Genomic DNA, 19815 nt, shown 5'->3' with positions numbered 1-19815 from the left:
TAATTAAAATCAACCAAAACTACTACCAACAAACATACTACCACCTAGTAAATTAGACATAAACAAAGGTGTAAAGCGGATTCTTCCATCTAGCTCTTCATAACCATCACAACCCGAAATAAATAAAGCTGAACCTACTGTAAATGACAGTACTATCGTAGTCAGTGATTACACGGATGAAGCTGACAGCAATTGCTCTCTGGACGAAGAACTAACAAAGTTCCCTAAGTCACTTAAAAAAGAAGAAAACTCTTGATGACAGAACTAAAGAACAAGTTTGGAAGGATATTAAAACAAAGCTGGATCAGTTAGAAACACAACTCCATTTTCCACTTACCATAGACCAGTTTATTAGCTTTTTAAATAATACCGGTAGCAAACAAAATCTTCGAGAACTAATCAAAGACTATACGGATGATATCCCGAATCTAATTGATATGTGCACGTTTCTCCGCACCGAAATGAAATTAAATAGGAATTTCAACAATAGGTTGACTCTCACCTACCCCACCTGCTGCGCGGATAGGGATCCGGCGACTTTCTCCTGTGGAAAAAAAAATGGTTTAGTTATTTGACATAATGAAAATTTCGGTAAATATTTTGGTAAAGACAGCAATTTTTAGCTCACGAAGCGTGATGGGGGAGGGTTTCGTTGTTTTACGCATCTCCCTAGCACGTCCCATGCATGCTCGATCGAGTTGATATCTGGGCTGCGTGCTGGTCACTCCATACGAGTAATGTTCTTTTCTTGTATGCAGTCACTCACAATGAAACCTGTTGCATTATCTATATAATAGGTTGCGGAAAAAGTCTTTTCGCATTATAGTATGGATGAACTTGTAATAAAATCTCTTTGGCTATACTATTTGTATCTGGCTGGTTTGGTATCGTTAAAAGTTTAAATTTTAAAGAAGATAATTCCTAATTCAAATTAGGAAAATGTGTGATTTTTATTTATTTTTCGTACTGTCAAGATGAGTGTATCTAATAAAGAAATTCGATACATTTTAAAATTTTACTACAAAAAAGGTAAAATTGCAACGCAAGCCGCGAAAAAATTTGCGATGTTTGGACCTAGTATAGTGTATGTGAGAGTAGCACAAATTTGATTTAAGCGTTTTCAAACTGGAAAATTTGATGTCAAAGATGCACGTCGCTTTGGTCGCCGTATTACGGGTAAAATGGATGCCATTTTTGAAAAAGTGGAGCAAGGTCGGCATATCAGTAGTTACGACGTAGCTGAAGAACTGGGAATTGACCACAAAACAGTTTTGGCGCATTTGAAAAAAACTGGGTACACAAAAAAATCGATATTTGGGTACCTCACGAGCTCACTGAAAGAAACCCAATGAACCGTGTACTCATTTGTGATTCTTTTTTAAAGAACCATTTTTGAAGAAGCTGATAACTGGTGATGAAAAGTGAATCATGCACGACAAGAACGTGTGAAAAAGGTCGTGGTCAAAGGCCGGTCAGGCTTCACAGTAAGTAGTCAGGCTTCACAGTAAGTAAGCAGGCGAATAAGCCGCCAAATTTCAATGCACGTAAAAATTAAATGCAAGAACATAACATCAATTTTGATGTCAAAATGACTAAACGAGAGCTGTATATGTTGATCAAAACAAATAAGCCAGAGAAGGTATATTTCATCGATGAAATATTTAAAGCTCATGAACATGAGGTATTACGTCTGCCGTCCTAACACTGTGATCTCAATCCTATTGAGTACGATTGGAATTTGATGAAGCAAAGGGTGGCAGACAAACATATAGGCCAATCTGAAAAATACATCGAAAGATTAACAAAGGTAGCGATACAAAATATAACCCCGGAAGACTGTTGTTGTTGATTTGTTTTGATTGATTGATGTTGTTAAGAGATAAGATTTGGCATGATGACAGGCTATATGAACTTTAATTATAATATATATTTTAATTATAATACGCGAATTAATAATTTTTATTAGGAGGAGAAAACAGTGACAGTAAAACCGATCACAACATTTTGAGTGATAATGAAGATGACACTGACAGCGTAACGATGTCTGGTGTTGAGGATCTTCCAGAATAATTTCGCCACTTTCTCCTGCTCATTAGTTTTTCTTTTACTTTATAAAGTACATATTGATGTAAAAGTTGTTTAAAGTGTAAGAAAATTGATAAACATAAATAAAATATATTTTAACTTTACATCTGATATTTTTTTCCAACATCTCGAATGTTTTTGCTTCTCCCTAGTTTGCATGACGTCATTAAACCAGGTTTGCAGATATTTCCGACGATACGTAGATACCTGATAGTTTTTATGTTGAATCTGGTAGGAAGCCAGATTAATTGTTGACAGCACCGAAAAAGAGCAATGAATGGTTGTTATAAACAAAAATGGCGTTTATTTCGGTTTTTAGTTTGAAGTTAAAAGGAGACTGTTACAGTTTGTGGCTTGTTTTTTTTCAAAAATCGTGAAAGTTTCCGTGTAATAACGGTGAACACTTGTAAGTGGTTGTAAGCGAGAATCCTATCCAGATTGTGGAATATCCTTCCATAGGTAAGATTCATTGATTATTTTTTACTAGTGTGAGCATATTTTATCATTAAAATATTTAATACCTTTTGTCTTGTAAATTGTACTTAATCTATGCCATAAATTATACAAAATTTGAAAAATCAATCGTAAAAAAACTATAATGGGGGGTTTACACGGGTGACTAAAGCCGCACGATTTTTGCCGCGCGGCGTAAATCGACCATCTAAATGGCAATTCGGCTAAGTTGCAATTGACTAAAGCCGCAAGCCCCAAAGTTGGGTAGCATCCGACTTTGGCCGCGCGGCAACCGGCCGCATGCGACTGGTGATTAAAATCGACCGTGTAAACGATCAGTTGCAGGCGATCGCCCGCCGCGTGAAGGTGTTTCGCGCACGCACGTGTATTTATTTACTACAGCGTTTCTGTGTACATGTATCGTAACAACCATGAATAAAAATAACACCATACAGTTTTTGGAATGCTATGAAATGCATCCATGCTTATGGAACCCAAGAGAACAAGATTACAGAAACAATAATGTACGTTTAGCGGCTCTTAAATCTATTATTCAAGAAATGCGTTTGTCCATAACAGTTGAAGAGCTTAAATTGAAGATAAAAAATATACGAACCACGTATAATAGAGAGGCCAGTAAGGTAGCAAAGTCAAAGAAGAGTGGCGCGGGAAAGGATGATATATACAGACCTCAATTAATTTGGTTTTCTGTAGCTGACCGCTTTTTAAAGCCAGTGATAGAAGGAAGAAACAGTAAAGATAACATGGTAAGTCTTATTATTATTTATTAAATAGTTATTCTTGTTCGCATATTATAAATTATAATAGGTAAATCGTGAACAGAGACATTTTTATAATATTACTTAAATAAACATACAATATTTACGCAATCATTCTATCTTGCCATGAAACTTTTCCTGGTCCGACAAAATAGTCAGCATATCTATCGCGCAGATCTTTGGCATTTCGTGAATAGTTGTTAGAAGATAGCGGTGTCATTAATTCGTCTACTCCTGCCGTAGGAATGCTTCTCCAACTTCCGTTTCTGATTGTCCCTGAACTGAAGTCTTCTCCGTCTACTAATTCGGGAGTATTCATGTATATGAGATTAGTCCGAAGCCAGTTATGCAGCGCACAGGTCGCTTTAATAATAGAATCAGTTTTATCCAATGAAACAGATATAGGTTTTCTGTATACTCTGAATCGTGAAGCCATTATGCCAAAGGCATTCTCTACGATTCGGCGTGCTCTTGATAGTCTGTAATTAAAGATTTTTTGTTTGTGTTCCAAACCTTCATGTCTTGAATACGGTTTCATTAAATAGGTTGCCAAAGGGAAAGCATCATCACCAACGAAAACTGCCTTATTAGGTAGTTTAAAATTATTTCTTTCAAGAGCACTATAGAACTTTGTTTTTTCCAAATATGCGAATCATTCATGCGTCCATTAGTTCCGAAATCTATATATATGAAACGGTAATGTGCATCCACTATAGCAAACAACACCACACTATAAGTGCCTTTGTAATTATAATAGTCTGATGCTCCGTGTGGTGGATTTTCGATTAATACGTGTTTCCCGTCAATAGCCCCACAGCAAAAAGGAAATTGCCAGCGATCTATAAAATCCTTTTGTATTTTCTTCCATTGATCTGTGGTGGATGGCACCTAAAAGAAATAAACTTATATTAGTGTATGGTTACAGGGAAAAGATTCAGCGGTGAACACAAACAGCGACGCGTCTTCATATTTTGATGAATTGGAACAAGAAGATAATATTGCGCCCTTACAAAAGAAAAAAAATTGTCTCCAAAGAAAAAGGCGGAGCGTGCTCTAATGGACGCACCTAAAATGGACCCACCTGTTTTACAAGCAGTCAATAGATTAGAAACTTTGGCTCAAACTATCCGTCAAGATGAATTTGATACATTCGGAGTACATGTGGCAAGCCAATTACGTAGTTTGCCATTAAGAAATGCTATTGTTTGTCAAAATTTCATCAATAATTATTTGTCACAAGAAAGACTGAAAACCTTAACACAACATTTTCCAATTGCTAGACCTACGAGTTCACTTTCAGAATATTCACGCTATACTTCGACTCCAGAAGCCGAAGCTACTACTTCCAGAAACCAAGCTTTTCAATACCAGCGTGAAACTTCGACTCCCGAAGCTTCCACTTCTAGAAGGCACCTCGATTATGAAGAAGACTATTTTGCCAGCTGTTTACTTACACAAAAAAATACTGGGCAACAATACGGAGTGAACGACGATATTCTATCTCAAGCTGTTAGGTCATGCTTAGATGAAAACACAATGGAAAATTTATAAATAAATCGTTTATAATTAATTACTAGTTTCACTTACCATAATGAACTCCTGTAAAACATTGTATATAGCATCCAAAACATCCTTCAAAAACAAGGAAATTGTGCATTCTGGAACTCTGAATGACTCTGCAAGACTTGAATAGTTATCACCGGTAGCCAGGAACTTCAGGGTTATTTCTAATTTAATTTTCGGAGAAAGTGCTACTCGCATATTGGTATCGCATTTTTGTATAAGCGGAGTAACCTTATGTAGTAAAGTATTAAACTGATCAGTAGTCATTCTTAATCGTTTTTTAAAATAATCAGGATCTTCTAAACTCCACTCAACCAATAAAGTATCCGAAGCATCCAAGTCCTTACGTCGAGAAATCCATCCACGTACCCAAACATTACGTTTTCTTCTTTCCTTTTGTTTTTTCTTCACTCTTTGTTCTTTAAGCAATTGTTGAATAATTGAATAATTAATTATTTCAATTCCGGCACAAACGGCTATTCTGCTCAACATTTTCGATGGAAATGACAGAGCCGCATGCGATTTTAGTAACCAGTGTAAATGGGCTAGCGATGCGGCTTGGTGAGGCAATTAGTGAAGCGACTCGCCGCACGGCGAAAATCGACCCGTGTAAACCCCCCATAAGATGCAATTTTGCAATGTTATTTATTATTGGTATTTTTTTATTTTTTTATTGCGTTGAATAGCGTCTCAAGCATGCAATTTGCCTGAGATTAAGTAATACGACCGCTTATGGACAGTAGCAAAACCAACCGACACCATGAATTACAAAGCAATGCTTTGCATTCCACTGCGCTTAGACATGACATAATCATGTAAGTCTCAATATGTCCAGTAGTTGCTCTGGCTGCAATGTCCTTCAAATCGGAATATAATAGTGCATATATACTGCTATTTGGCGTGAGAAATAGTTGTGTTCTTGTTTTTTCATACAATGTAAACCACAAATATCAACCGGTTGTTATAGCATTATCACAATTTCGTGTCTTGTTTTCAGGATTCCAGCTAATGAAGAATGGAGGGCTTTGTGTATTATTTCCATTAATATTGACGACAATGTGTCAAAATTTGCATGCGTTTGTAGTTTACATTTTAATCAAGATAACTATTTAACAGAAGCTAAGAAAAAGTTAAAACCACAAGCGGTTCCTTCAGTATTCCGTAAGGTAATAAAGTGTTAACGTGTTTGTTTTTTAATATATGATACCCATTGTGTGTGTGTGTGTGTGTAAAAATGCTATGCAAACGGCTATTAATTTGTGCAAAGCTGGAGAATCAATAAAAATCACAGCTAAAAAGTATAGTTTAGCTTATACAACTTTGTATAGGCATGTGAAAACTGGCATTGCTGCATCAAAACTTTGGCGATTCCGTCTCGTTTTCACTGAAGATCAGGAAATAGATTTGGTGATATATCTCAAAGTTGGATTCAGTATTTTTTGGCTAGACTCGAGATGAATTCAAAAATTTAGCGTTCATCTACGCCAAGAAAAATAATTTGAACTAGCCTAGTAATTGGGACAAGTACGCAAAAGCTGGAGATGATTGGCTATCGTCATTTTTGTCTGTTCACGATCAAACTCAGGACTCCAGAGGCAACATCGGTTGCAAGGGCAAAAGGATTTAACAGACATGAAGTTGGACGTTTTTATGAAGACCTTGAAGATTTAACAGTAAAATATAATATTTAGATTTTACAACATGGATGAAATTGGTATATCTACAACCACAAATAAAACGCCTAAAGTGCTATCAACGAAAGGAAAGAAACAAGTGGGCATAATCGCCAGTGCACGTGGTCAATTAACTACTGTCATAGGTTGTTGTAATACCGCTGGTTCATTTCTCCCACTATAATTGATGGTGCGCCTTCCGGCACTCAAGGAACCGGTACTCCAAATGGTTTGGCTTCAGGTGAGGTGTTCTTTGATTGGATGCATTTTTTGTGGAGCTTGTTCGACCTACCCCTGAGAAAAAATACTTCTATTATTGGATAACCACCACGAAAGCCATCAGTATTACCTAACTTTAGGTTACACCAGCAAGAACGATATCGTAATTTTATCCTTGGCTCCACACACAACTCTTAAAATGCAGCCCATGGATGAAGCGGTTTACGGCCGACTGAAAACTTACTTTGAAAGGGAGGTAAAGATCATTGGGCGTTTTTTACCCGCTTTTTTTAAAGTCGCGAACATAAACCAAAACACTTTTAAATCATAGTGCTTCCAATCATATTTAATATTATGTGGTTATTTTAATTCATAACAATGGGAAAATGGAAATAAAAGTAAAATGAAATTCATATTTTAAGTTGACTATTTGTCCTAATTACTAAATATGACCGCTCAGTAAGTTAAAATATCACTCCGTGGTATTTTCGTAAAGTCAACCTGACTGATATCCGATAAGTGGGTGTGCATGTTGCGTTCTCTTTCTCGCCCATTGTCGTAAAACAGGTTTGGTTGCGCTCGCGCAGGTAGCTAGCTTATCTTACTACAACGCAGTCCTTCGTCATCCGTCGTAGCGATCTGTGTTTTACTGTGTTCCCATTGTGTTCTGAGTCTACTAATTACCTACTGCTTGTTTACTGGATTTTGTTTGCCTTCGTGTTGGATTTGGCTGTGAAATGGAACGACGAAATAGTTGTGTGTCGTGTGAGCGATCTGTTCTACGTCGTAGAAGACATCGTCTTACACAAATGTTTTTAGAAAGATATCATGACTATGCAGTACTATTATTACAAGAAATAATGCCACGGGAGGTAAGTTTCTCAATATTTATTATATATATTAAACATTCCTGTTATATACATCCTGTAACAAAAGCTAGGCAGCTATTTTTTCTTTCGGGATTTCCATATTGGTTCCATAGAAAAAGTTGTTTATGACGGTTAGAATGCCCCCTAAAATATTACTACACTACATTGTATGAATAAGTACTCACAGCCACGTCAGCCAGCTGTGACGTCATACCAGTCCTTTTCAACCATTGAAACTGTTCATTCCTTGGTCATAGTGTATTTCGTTGTGACCTTTATTATTATGATTATCAATTAATAACCGTAAAATAAACTTGTTACAGATTGCTTTTGATGGAACACTATCAATATGCAACCCTTGCTGGCTGAGATTTTATCGCGCAGTGCAAGTCCGGCCAGTAGACGATCCATTACCTCAGCAAGTTCAAGAACCATTACCCCAGCAAGTACAAGAAGAGGAAGTCCAAGAAATAGTAGTTGACGTTCAACAACAACAAGACATAGGTCTTATGACTATTCCTGGATATTTGCGTGTATCTAATACTGCTCGACGCTGTGTTTTTCAAAACTGCAGAAACGTACCAGCAAATGCTGTGCCAAAATATGTCAGGTTACATTTTTTTCGTATTAATAAGCTATTCATACCAAAACTTGCTCGAGTTTGCCAACCCCATATGATAAACAATGAATGGGAAGATCTACTTAATGAGCAAATACCTCTTCATGAAAACTTTAATAGTGCTCATGTTCTCGATATTATCGAGCTGTATGAATGGAGATTGGAACGAGGAACTCAGTTGGACTTCGAAAATGTTGAGGAGATAGATGACAATGAACTACATTTTTATACGGGTATGGATAAAATTCAATTCAATAATATTTTGAATCAAACATCTTCTCTACGTGATAGAACCAACAGTTCTGCTACTGTTTTGGGACTGTATTTAGTTAAAATAAGAACAGGTGAACCAGACGAGCGTATAGCTTCTATGTTTAATATGTCGAGAAGAACATTGGAACGAAAACTAAAAATAGCTCGAGAATGTTTATCTGAAGAGTTTGTTCCCCACCATCTGGGTTTGGATCACATGACGAGAGAAGATGTAGTAGCTCGCAACTTAACCATCCCGAGTCATATTTTTGGAGGTAACCAGAATGAACCTGCGGCCATTCTTGTGTGTGATGGAACATACATATACGTGCAAAAAAGCTCCAACTTCCTTTTTCAGAGAAGAACGTAGAGCCTGCACAAATTCCGCAACTTAATAAAACCCTTTTTAATTGTATGCACAGACGGCTATATTGTAGACGTATTAGGCCCGTATCCAGCTATTACTACGGATGCCGAAATAATGCGTCACATGATGGAGGAGGAAGTTTGGTATTGGTTTCTGAACGCCAACGATATTTTCATATTGGACCGCGGCTTTAGAGACTCTATCCCTGCCATCGAAGAGCATGGATATGATGCACATATGCCGCCAACAAGGACGAGAGGAGAGCAGTTGAGCACAGTAGATGCAAATAAATCACGTCTAATCACTATGTGTCGTTGGGTAGTAGTAGAGACTATTAATGGTCGCTTTAAAAAAGACTTCAAAATATTCCGCCATGTTTATTTTAATGTAGCGCTTACAAATATGATGACTGATTTTAAAATAACTGCAGCACTTATCAATGCCACTTATCAGCCATATAGAGATAACGCTCATGCCGCAGAGTTTATAAATATAATAAATGAGAATATAAATAGAGAAAATGAATTGGCTGATTACGTGATTCGAAACAACTTAAACAGGCAAAGAGTTGCATTCACGCCGATAGAGGCAAACAATCCCGAATTAAGAGATTTTCCACAATTAACTTACGACGAGCTATTTTTATTTACCTTGGGAATATACCATTTGAAATTGGCCAAATCTTATTGCCATGAACACATGCGGCCAAACGGAGTGTATATAATGGAATTATACCATCGCAGAGAGTTGGTAGAAAATAAAATATTAATACGAGGCAGAATACAGTCTCGTCACATAAGAGCAAAACGCTATTATACATATATACTAATAAATCCGGCATTGCAAGGAAGACAAAGCCTCGAAGGGTATTACTGTTCCTGTATACACGGCCGCCGCACTGTAGGGAGTTGCGCGCACATCGCCAGTGTGGTATACTTTTTATCTTGGGCTATATATCAAGAAGAATTTCACGCACCTGCGGCGTTTTTAGACGAAACTCTTGTAGATTTGGATGCGGCAGAATAAAAGTAAAGAGAAAAACATGTTTTTTTTATTCCTTTTTTCCTCTTGAATTATTGCACAAAAAAGTAAAAAAAAATATATTTTTTTAATGTCCAGTTTCTCCTTATTCCCACGGCTCACAGATATGGGACCTATACCATTGTAAACTAGATTCAATTGCCTATCCACCAGACCTAATTTCATTTTTGTTCGCTGTAGGTAAGTGTCCCATACAAAGGTGCCCGATGTCTTTTCTTCCAAAAATAGCACCCATACCGCATAATAAATCAATACGATGTAGCCAGATTGCTAGCACCAGCTTTTCTGAAAAAAGCAGTAGCTCAAAATGCAGTTCATGGATTTGAAAGACTTGGTATTTGGTCAGTGAATAAATATGCTTTTGGTGACGAAGATTACCAAGCAGCCGCTATGATTGCAGGCACGTCTAATATGAATATTGGCACCGAAAGTACAAACTCACTAGAGAGCTGAAACTGGTAATATAATGGATGTAAGACCATTCAGTGAATGCTTCCAAGCAAACAGGATGGGGGTCCAGTGACATCTATGTACCATCGGTGTGGTGTTACCCCCTCTTCGAATTCCTAGAGGGGACGACGGAGCCATGCCGACCTGGTACGGATACTGTGGGTGAGGTAAGAAAAAATAGTATGTAATTCTCAAACTGATGTTTTATTTGTAAGATACACATACACATACAAAATTTATGTAGGAACTACTCTCAACATATTCTCTTGAAAAGAAACTCTGCCCTGAGTTATGATGCGGGGTAGAGCAAAAAGCTTTTTAAAAAGAAACTACAGGGCTACCGTTCAAGGCAGAAGATAGTTCAAGACTGTTTTATTCGTAAACATGTTGTGCTTATGTACTATCTTACAAACAAGGGGTGATTACTTATTCTATTTCTGGGTATGGAATACAAGGAGCATTATATTTTTTATCTAATCCTTAATTACTAAAGTTAAACAATGGAGTTGTTATTAACGTTATCTGGTTACAAAGCGGCTACTGTGTAATAGGCTGATTATGGCTACATAACTCCTGTCTATGGAAATAAGTTGTAAATTTATTGTGTACATTGTTACCTTTATTATTGCGTTCTTTTTCACTTTTTTGCGCCAGACATACCTATGTTTCTTTCCGCTAGTCACCTAAACGAAATTTAGAATTGTTGATATTCTCAACATCGACACATATGTATTTGATATAACTTTTTAACTTTGTTCTTAAATAATTATGTAAGGCACAACAAGCTGGCACAATTTTGTCGACATTATGTGCACACTTATTCTTTGACGAAAAACCCTACAACGTGCTGCTAAGATTCCCAACGCATTTTCGACTACTCTCCTTGCTCGTGATATTCTGTAGTTGAAAATCCTTTTTTCGTGAGTTATGTTCTTAAATGGGTATGGCTTCATAATGGGTATTTTAATGTTGAATGCTGAGTCTCCCACAAATAACTTGTCCGAAAATTCTAACTTGCCCAAAAATTCTATATTGATTGAAAATTCTAGCTATCCTAATACAGTAGAAGATGCAACGGAAATTAAAAAAGAGGCAGGAAACGCACAAGTGATCCAAATAAATGGAAATAAAATATCAAAAAGATTTTGAAAACTACAGGACAATTTTTCGTGTCTTCTAAAAAAGGATAAGTACCTGCCCGCAAACTTAAGCCACTTTGCAATGTAAAGTGTAGGCTTAAATGTTCAGAAAAATTTACATCTATTGAAAGACAAGCTATTTTTGACGTATTTTGAGATATGGGCGACATTGATCAGCAATGATTATTTATATATTATAGTATGTCTGACGTCAAACCTAGGTATTAATACACTAACGCGGAACGTCCGAGACAGCCCAATAACGCTTTTCACTTTAGTTTTCTCTCTCAGGAACTCTGAATATTTTGGATCGTATTATTCGCACAGTTAAAGAAAAACTGACAAGCTTGGCGTTCTACAAAAAGATCGAAGAGATGACATGATTGAAACGTTTCTTACTGATCGTTTTGCGCATGCGTGCGTATTTTCCGCGAATTAAAAAGGTAATGTAAACTTAAGGACGTACAAAGAAAATAACGTTGTTTGATGATTTGTGAGATTCGTTATCCAGGTTTTTTAATATTTAAATATTCATTAGAGGTATTGTGTTCGTGTGTGGAACAGAAACAAGGTAAGAAAGATATTTTACAAATTTGATATAAGTATAGGAGTAAGGTATTAGGAGTAACGAGTAACGATATGATTGTAACGGATAATCATACCACTAATGATGAAAGTGTTATTTCGGATATAAAATCTTTCATTGATGCCATACCGAGAATAGAGTCGAATTACACAAGGCAGACTTACAGCCGCGAATGTATACAATGTGTCCGTGCATCAGTGTCGGTGACTTAAAGGAGTAAAGTATGGGATTTTTATCGACAAATCAATATCCCAATATTCTCTTAGTTCAATTCAACCCGTTGAAGACACAAGTATGCGCGTTCACTGCGAAAAAGGACCCCTTTGTCATGGCGCCACAATTCCAAGGAGCACAATTTCCTGCAACCTTCACGAGTATCGGGATACTTGGGGTCGACATTTGGTGCGATGTCCAGTTTCGGAGTCATTTGGAGAGCAAAGACAAGTTGGCGTTCAAAATGCTGGGAGTCCTCAACAGAGCGAAACGGTACTTCACGCCTGGACAAAGACTCTGGTTTTATAAAGCACAAGTCCGACCTCGGCCTCGAACTACTGTTCCTACCTCTTGGCTGGGGCTCCCAAATACCAACTACTTCCGTTTGACTCCATACAGAAAAGGGCCGTTCGGATTGTTGATAATCCCGTTCAGACGAATCGTTTGAAACCTCTAGGTCTGCGGAGGGACTTCACTTCTCTCTGCATTTTGTACCATATATTCCATGGGAAGTGCTCTGAGGAATTGTTTGAGACTTGAAGAAACAAAGAATTAACCCATTTTTTAATCTTTTAACCTATCATTAACGTCATAATATGTTACTTATTTGTTGCAGCTTAAGCATATAACATCAATTGGGAGACCTAGTTGCTGAAATTGGAGAAGAATTCAATAAGTTTACACGAATGTCAAAAGAGGTAATTGAATTTTTCCTCAATGATTTCCAAAAAGATATACAACTACGACCAATCATACCAGACCGAGTACGGTTACGGTTACATTGAGATACCTGGCCTTCAGGAGATTCGATCGATTTTGTCTATCGTTTCGGAAGTATGTGAAGCACTAAATAATGTATTGCGCAAAGAGATACAGGTGAGTTATAAGTATCTATCTGTCTATAACATCACATTTCCGAAATGGGTAAGCAGAGAAGATGTTTCTTTCATAGTGAATTGTCCATACATGTTATTCTTGCTTCTGTGACATTCATACGTCTTAATTTTACTTAACTATCCACCATGATAGCATACTCAGTTCTCATTTCTTCTCTTTCAAAGTAAAAAATAAGAATAACAAGAAGTAAAGAGAGCAATGAAAATATTTATTATATGAAAAATAAATGAATACAATCAAGCATGATTATAATATGGCTTTACAAATTACATCAGGCACTTGACTTCATGTAACAGCGCGTTAGAAATTGGTACATCTGCATTGTCAGGTATATGTATTTCAGGAGGCTCCGAAAACGCCATTCGATAGTTATTATGTCTGTCAACAACATATCTTGTCATAACTGGTTCAGAATAACCCGATGTAGAAGAAAAAACAGATGGGGTCGATCGACTGGAGAGGCTACATTAGTCGGACAAATTTACTAACCGACTACCGACTAATTTAGTCCTAGTGTAATCGGTGATCATATCACCATCTTAAGACACCGCCATGGAATCAATTATACCTGAAATCTGGAGTCTGGAGTCTATTGTTTGACATGTGTTATTTATTTAAGTTTTTTAAGGCTCATATTTAAACCATGACAGCTTTTGAACTATTTTACTTATGGTGATGTAAGATTTATTTTAATGAAAATATCCTGTATTATGAGAAAACAATTAAAAAAAAGCTTGACAGAGTTAGTTTTGCAGCAAATGAATTAAGATTTTAAAGAAAAAAATCCAAATTCTAAATGTGGGATTGAATTATACAGACTAAAAATAAAAGAACTGAAAATATAATTTCACATGCCTAAGGGCGATAGATGTGTAGAATGTTTGATGTATGAATAAGAACAGAAGAAGTACTGCGAAGTACTCAATGCCTGAAGAAATAAGATCGAAATATGAAAACCATAACTTCAAAGCTGACTCTGCTTTAGAAAAATATAGACTCGATGGAACTTGTAAAAACTCAAACAAAGTTAAATATATATCAATGGATTTGCAGAAAGTGATTATTATACCAGAGATGCCTGATAATAAATATGCGTTTTTCATGAGTTGCTTGGTGACATTTAATTTAACATTCGCTCCAATTGAAAAGAAGTCTAGTGATTTTGCCACATGTCCTCTTTGGCATGAAGCTTAAGCAGGATGGGAGGCGAGTGATATTGTGAACGCCATATATGCTTTCATGCAGGATAATAGGGATATGGAGCACTTGTATATATGGACTGATAATGGTACAGCCCAAAATATAAATTGGGACTCTTTACATAGCAATGATTGTGATACTAAACAATTACAGTTTCTCGAATGATCTTAAATCTGTAACGATTAGCTTATTTAACAAAAAGCCATACTCACATGTCAGCTGATGCTGTTCATGGTAATGTAGAGATGAAATTGAAGAGGCAAAAAAACATATATGATTTTCGAGATTTTAAAGATACAGTGATTACAATCAAAGACAAATACACAAGTTATTGAAATCAATTGCAGATATGAACGGCCAAAAAAAGAGAGCAGCACGTCTTAATGAACCGCTAAAGCAATTTAATTTAAACTCCGTTGTACAAGTCAAATTTATCGCTGGATCTAGAAACCTTTTTTACAAGACAAGGTGATACATATATAACTTATTTATTTAACCACAATTTTAAGGCAGATTTGTTTCACGTTTATGGACTTAACTTAATCTTTACTTTTCAGATTTGAATGCACTGTTCCTCCTAAAAGTATTGTAAATCCAAGGGGCATTAAACAAAAAAAAAAGAAAGCGAAAACTTGATGTTGTACCAGGAAAAGAATCTTGGCGAATCTACTGAAAATTACGTAGACTCTGAAGTAGCACCTGGATCGAGTACAACACAACAACAAAAAAGTCTACAACAGTCAAAAAAGTCAGTGAAGAAAGAAATCCTATTGCCACATGAAACAAAAAACATAAATAAAATTGTCAAAGGAAAAGGGATCGGCAATAAGACAAAAAGAAAGGCAAGCACCTCAATGGATCAAGAAAATAATACCAGGGAGGAAAATGTAATAATAATTGATAATATAGACATCAATGAGAGGATTTTAGATATGCCTGTTTATTTTCAAGATGACTTGGAATGTGGAGGAGAAGTAACAATTGAAAACTGTTCACTACACCTAATAGTGAATCCTACAGAAGCAGCTAAAAATGTAAGCAAATGTAGCAAATAGGCCCAATAAATTCGATCAATCTGCTAACGCTGGTGAATTCAACTATCAGTCTATAAATAATGAAGAACAATGTCCAGGGGCAGAAATCATTGCGGATAAATTACCGGCAGTAAACAAGAGAGTAAAAATAATAGAAAATAAAGTTTTTGACCTTGAACATGCACCATTCTTAAGGTGTGTCCAAACAAAACGCGACATTCGAGCGCGGCTGCTTAAGATTAAGTTACCGGTGAAATAAAATAAACTTTATTGTAAATAAAATATGGTTTCACGAAGAAAAATTGGCATACTTTTGGGCCATTACACTGAGGACATAGTGGCGAAGAAAGTATAACTATTGTTATGAAATGATTTCGTATACATCCGGCAGCCTGGGTAATTTAAGTAGACACTTAAAAAGAAAGCATCCTACTATTTCCACAGCAACGCTGGAACGACAAACACTAGTTGCTGAAAATTTTACCAACTATATCCATCCTAACACAAAACCCGTCCATGAGCAGCAGGTGATTTCTATGGGTTCATCATCATCGGTCGGTGTAGAGTCATCATCATCGGTCCGGGTTGAACGGAAAACGTTGGTACAGCCTAGAGTGGATGGTGTTACGTAAAAGACCATTCCACTCCAAAAAATAATTAAAATTGATCAGCAACTAGTTACTATGATCGTCAAAGAATACTATCCATTAAATATAATTAACGAACCAGAATATTAAAAAATCGTAGTACTACTAAATCCATCTTATAGCTTACCAACACGAAAAACACTTCAGAAAGCGTTTAATCGCAACATTATTTGTAGCTAAAACAAAAAGTCAAGCAGGACATTGCCAAGACTGTCCCGTCCCTGTCTGCGTTACCACAGATGGATAAACATTTGATAATAATGAGTTTTATAGTCCTGACTGCACACTACATTGATCCAGAAATAGGCCAGTTAAGGACAAATTTACTAGGCTGCATGATTTACAATGAAACCCATACGGCTGTTAACCTTTATAATTTTTTGACAGAAGAGTTAAGGCAGTGAGAGTTGGAAAATAAAATCACGGCTATCATCAGTGATAATGCGGCAAATATACTGGCAGCTATTCAGTTAGGACGATGGGGATCTGTAATTTGCTTTGCACATTCCTTAAATTTGGTGGTTCAAGCTGGGATAAAATTTATGAGCGATACTTTAACCAGAGTAAAGGCCATTGTTGAATATTTCCAACGGAGTACGACTGGGCTTAACAACAACAAATGAATATACCAGCATTAAAATTAAAAAAATGGCGTAAGCACACGCTGAAACTCAACATACAATATGTTGGAACGTATTATTAAAATAAAAGAGGCTAATTGCTACATTGGTGTAAGTCAGAAATGATTTAGCGCTACCTAGTGAAGACTGGGCCCTAATTAAATCGGCTATGCCAATACTAAATATTTTCCACGAAGTGACAGTGGAGATTTCAGCGGAAACATCTGTGAGCTTGTCGAAGGTAATTGTGTTAGCGAAGTTGCTTATAAGACAAATAACTTTTCGGCTCTCGGGAGCCGAAGCTGCACAGGACAGCACAAAAATACGGACTTTGTTGGGAATTTTAAACGACCAGCTTCGTCGGCGCTTCGATACTATAGAGACAGCCACGCCACAATCAAGCCACAACCATAGTTTATGCCTAATATTAGGTACTAACTCTGAATAATAGTTGCCTTTTGTGTTTTGGTTTTCAGACCAGAGTTTATATAGTTTGATCTGACTTATAACCGGGTTCTAAGAGAAATGAGGCGTAAATTAAAAGGATGGGCACCCATCCCACCCCACCAGACGCCTCTAGAAAACTTGATAATATTTTTAAAAGTTTCTAACACTTATTTCCTAAAGAACTCACAGTGTGGTAAACCTGTTAACTTCTTTCTCATCTGTATATGTGTATGTATAAGCCTTTATTGCTGACACTAAACAACGATATTTACATATAGTAGCAAATTGTTTTAACTTAAATCTAATCTAATACATCGGGTTTCCCGGTTCAGTGATCAGCGTGTCCTGTGACACATAGGCCTGTTCCAATTGCTTCCATTCTTCTCTATCTCTAGCTTTTCCGGACCAAATTGTCCCTCCAATCATCTTTATATCATCTGTCCATCTTCTAGCTTGCCTACCTCTTTTTCTTTTGCCATCACGTGGCTGCCATTCTGTTATAATTTTAGTCCATTTCATTCTGCTTTCCCTTGTCATATCTCCTGTCCATCGCCATTTTAACTGTCTTATCTTCTTTAGTACATCTTCCACCTTTGTTGTACATCTAATGTCTGCTGCTCTTTTGCGGTCTTTTAGCGTCACGCCTAACATACTCCTTTCCATACTCCTTTGACACGATCTTGTTTTAAAAGATTTTTTTGAGTCAATGCCCATGTTTGGCACCCATACGTGAGGCATGGCAAGATGCAAGAATTAAACACTTTTTTCTTGGCTGTCATAGGAAAGTGTTTGCTTTTAAATATCTCTTTAAGGGACCAGTATCGTTTCCAAGCACAGGCCACTCTGCTTTCTATTTCTATGTCCGTCCGGTCTCTAAAAGAAAGTAATTGTCCTAAGTATGTATAGTTTTTAACATATTCAATATCTTCATTGTCTACTTTTTGGAGTATTTCTTCTCTGTTTGTCATTACTTTTGTTTTTGATCGATTTATAGTAAGGCCAACTACTCTGCTTGCTTCAGCTAGCTGTTGTAGCATCTGTTGAAGGGTCTTCGCGTTGTCATTTATTAGGACTCAGTCATCAGCGAATCTTAAGTGGTTAAGTTGTCTACCGTTGATATTAATGCCAAAATTGTCCCACTCAAGATCTCTGAATATGCTTTCCAAGACTGCCAAAAAAAGTTTTGGCGATAGAGGATCTCCTTGCCTCACACCTCTAGCTATTGGGAACTCTTCACCGGTTGATTCCAGTTTTATTTGCGCTGTGCTATTTGCATATATATTTTTGACTATACGTATGTATTTTACTGGCACTCCCTGCTGGATTAGAGCTCTCCAAAGCAAATCGTGTTCTATAGAATCAAATGCTTTACTATAGTCCACAAATGCGATGTACAAGGCTTTACCGTATTCTTGACATTTTTATATTAGCTGTTTGATGACATGCATGTGATCAGTAGTTGAAAACCCCGCTCTGAAACCAGCTTGTTCTATAGGTTGATGTTCGTCCATTATTCCTGTTTTTCTGTTCAATAACAATTTGGAGAACACTTTATAAATATTCGACATAAGGCTTATAGGCCTGTAGTTTTCTATAATATTCCTATCCCCTTTTTTTGTGTAATAGTATAATTGTGCTCTTGGTCCATTGCGATGGTATACATTCTGAGCTTAAAATAGAATTGTATATTTCCGTGAGTTTTTTTAGCTTTTCTGGTACTCTAATTGAGATTTTGATCATTTCGTTTGAAATTTGATCTGGTCCAGGAGCTTTGTTGTTCTTTTGACTGTTGACAGCTTTTTCTATCTCTGATTGTAGGAAAACTGGTATGTCTTCGTCCATGTCGTCACTATCGAGATTTATAGTTAAGTCTCTTGTGTTTCGTTCTGTTGCATAAAGTTTTCTATAGAAGTTAGTTGCTGTCTGTATTATAGCTTTTCTTGTCGTTTGCTGTGTTCCTGCTTTATTTTTAATGTTTGGGATCAATTTTTTCGCCTCTATCAGTTCTTTCAAAGCTTTTTTTAACTCCTGTCTTGTTTATATGGTAATGAAGTACATTCGTTCTTTTCTTAGTTCTATCATTTTTTATGCTGTTACTTATTTTTTTACTTATATTTGATATGGCCCTTAGATTTTCTTTGTCTTTTCTAGATCTAGATGGCTAGTAAAATGCTTCCTACTAATGAATATGAATATAAACTTGAATCAGATGATTATATTTATCTAGTATCAAAGTTATGTAGACTTAGCATTAACAAAATGGCAAATTGGGAGAATTCTGGAGAAGTATTAGTATCAGTCTCATCATATCTAGGATCATTAAATAAAAATGTAGATATAAGGAGAATAATTGGAATTCTAACCATGATGATACTTGATGTTCATCAAAAAACATCTGAATTATTGGACTTACTTAAATATGTAGCATTTATGCCATTTTCAGACATAACTAGACTATCAACTCTAATTAAAGATAAATTTGATATAATGTTCAAAACAAGATTAGACATATGGACTTTGATTACACTAAGAAATCTAATAGTTGAATTATCTAATATAGACAAAATAAATGCAAAAAAACCTAAATTACAGCTCCATAATGGCATGGCTATACATGAGAGTTTTGGCATGAAGATGGAACTACCATCTATATTTGATCTCA

At 36.3% G+C, this 19815-nt stretch overlaps 2 protein-coding genes and 1 long non-coding RNA gene across 5 annotated transcripts in view; 2 read left to right on the top strand and 1 right to left on the bottom strand.

Moving 5' to 3' along the window:
• Window positions 1–325: 325 nt before the first annotated feature.
• LOC105841769 (uncharacterized) overlaps window positions 326–19815 on the bottom strand; it is a 139058-nt gene continuing 119568 nt past the window's right edge. For 2 of the 3 annotated variants that reach the window (XR_009973630.1, XR_009973627.1), the window contains one exon: window positions 3307–4205. The gene's annotated coding sequence lies outside the window, so the exon portion shown is untranslated. Of the gene's footprint in view, window positions 545–3306; window positions 4206–19815 lie in introns of those variants that run through there. The other variant, XR_009973631.1, reaches the window with a different exon arrangement.
• Window positions 1308–5520, top strand: LOC134199263 (uncharacterized). The gene is made up of 2 exons (XR_009973681.1): window positions 1308–3305; window positions 4243–5520. It is a non-coding gene; the product is annotated as an uncharacterized LOC134199263 (long non-coding RNA).
• On the top strand, window positions 5768–9920 carry LOC119628784 (uncharacterized). The gene is made up of 2 exons (XM_038012326.2): window positions 5768–7644; window positions 7965–9920. The coding sequence occupies exons 1-2, from the start codon at window positions 7510–7512 to the stop codon at window positions 8880–8882; spliced, it is 1053 nt and encodes a 350-aa protein (XP_037868254.1). The 5' UTR covers window positions 5768–7509; the 3' UTR covers window positions 8883–9920.

This window comes from Bombyx mori, chromosome 1 (genome assembly GCF_030269925.1).
Source record: "Bombyx mori chromosome 1, ASM3026992v2".
Taxonomy (NCBI): Eukaryota; Metazoa; Arthropoda; class Insecta; order Lepidoptera; family Bombycidae; genus Bombyx; species Bombyx mori.
This window is presented reverse-complemented; position numbering and strand designations above follow the sequence as displayed.

Coding starts and splice junctions, on each gene's coding strand:
- LOC119628784 (XM_038012326.2), top strand. CDS start 7,510: ATGGAACGACGAAATAGTTGTGTGTCGTGTGAGCGATCTGTTCTACGT. Junction 7,645..7,964: donor AAGAAATAATGCCACGGGAG/GTAAGTTTCTCA, acceptor AACTTGTTACAG/ATTGCTTTTGATGGAACACT.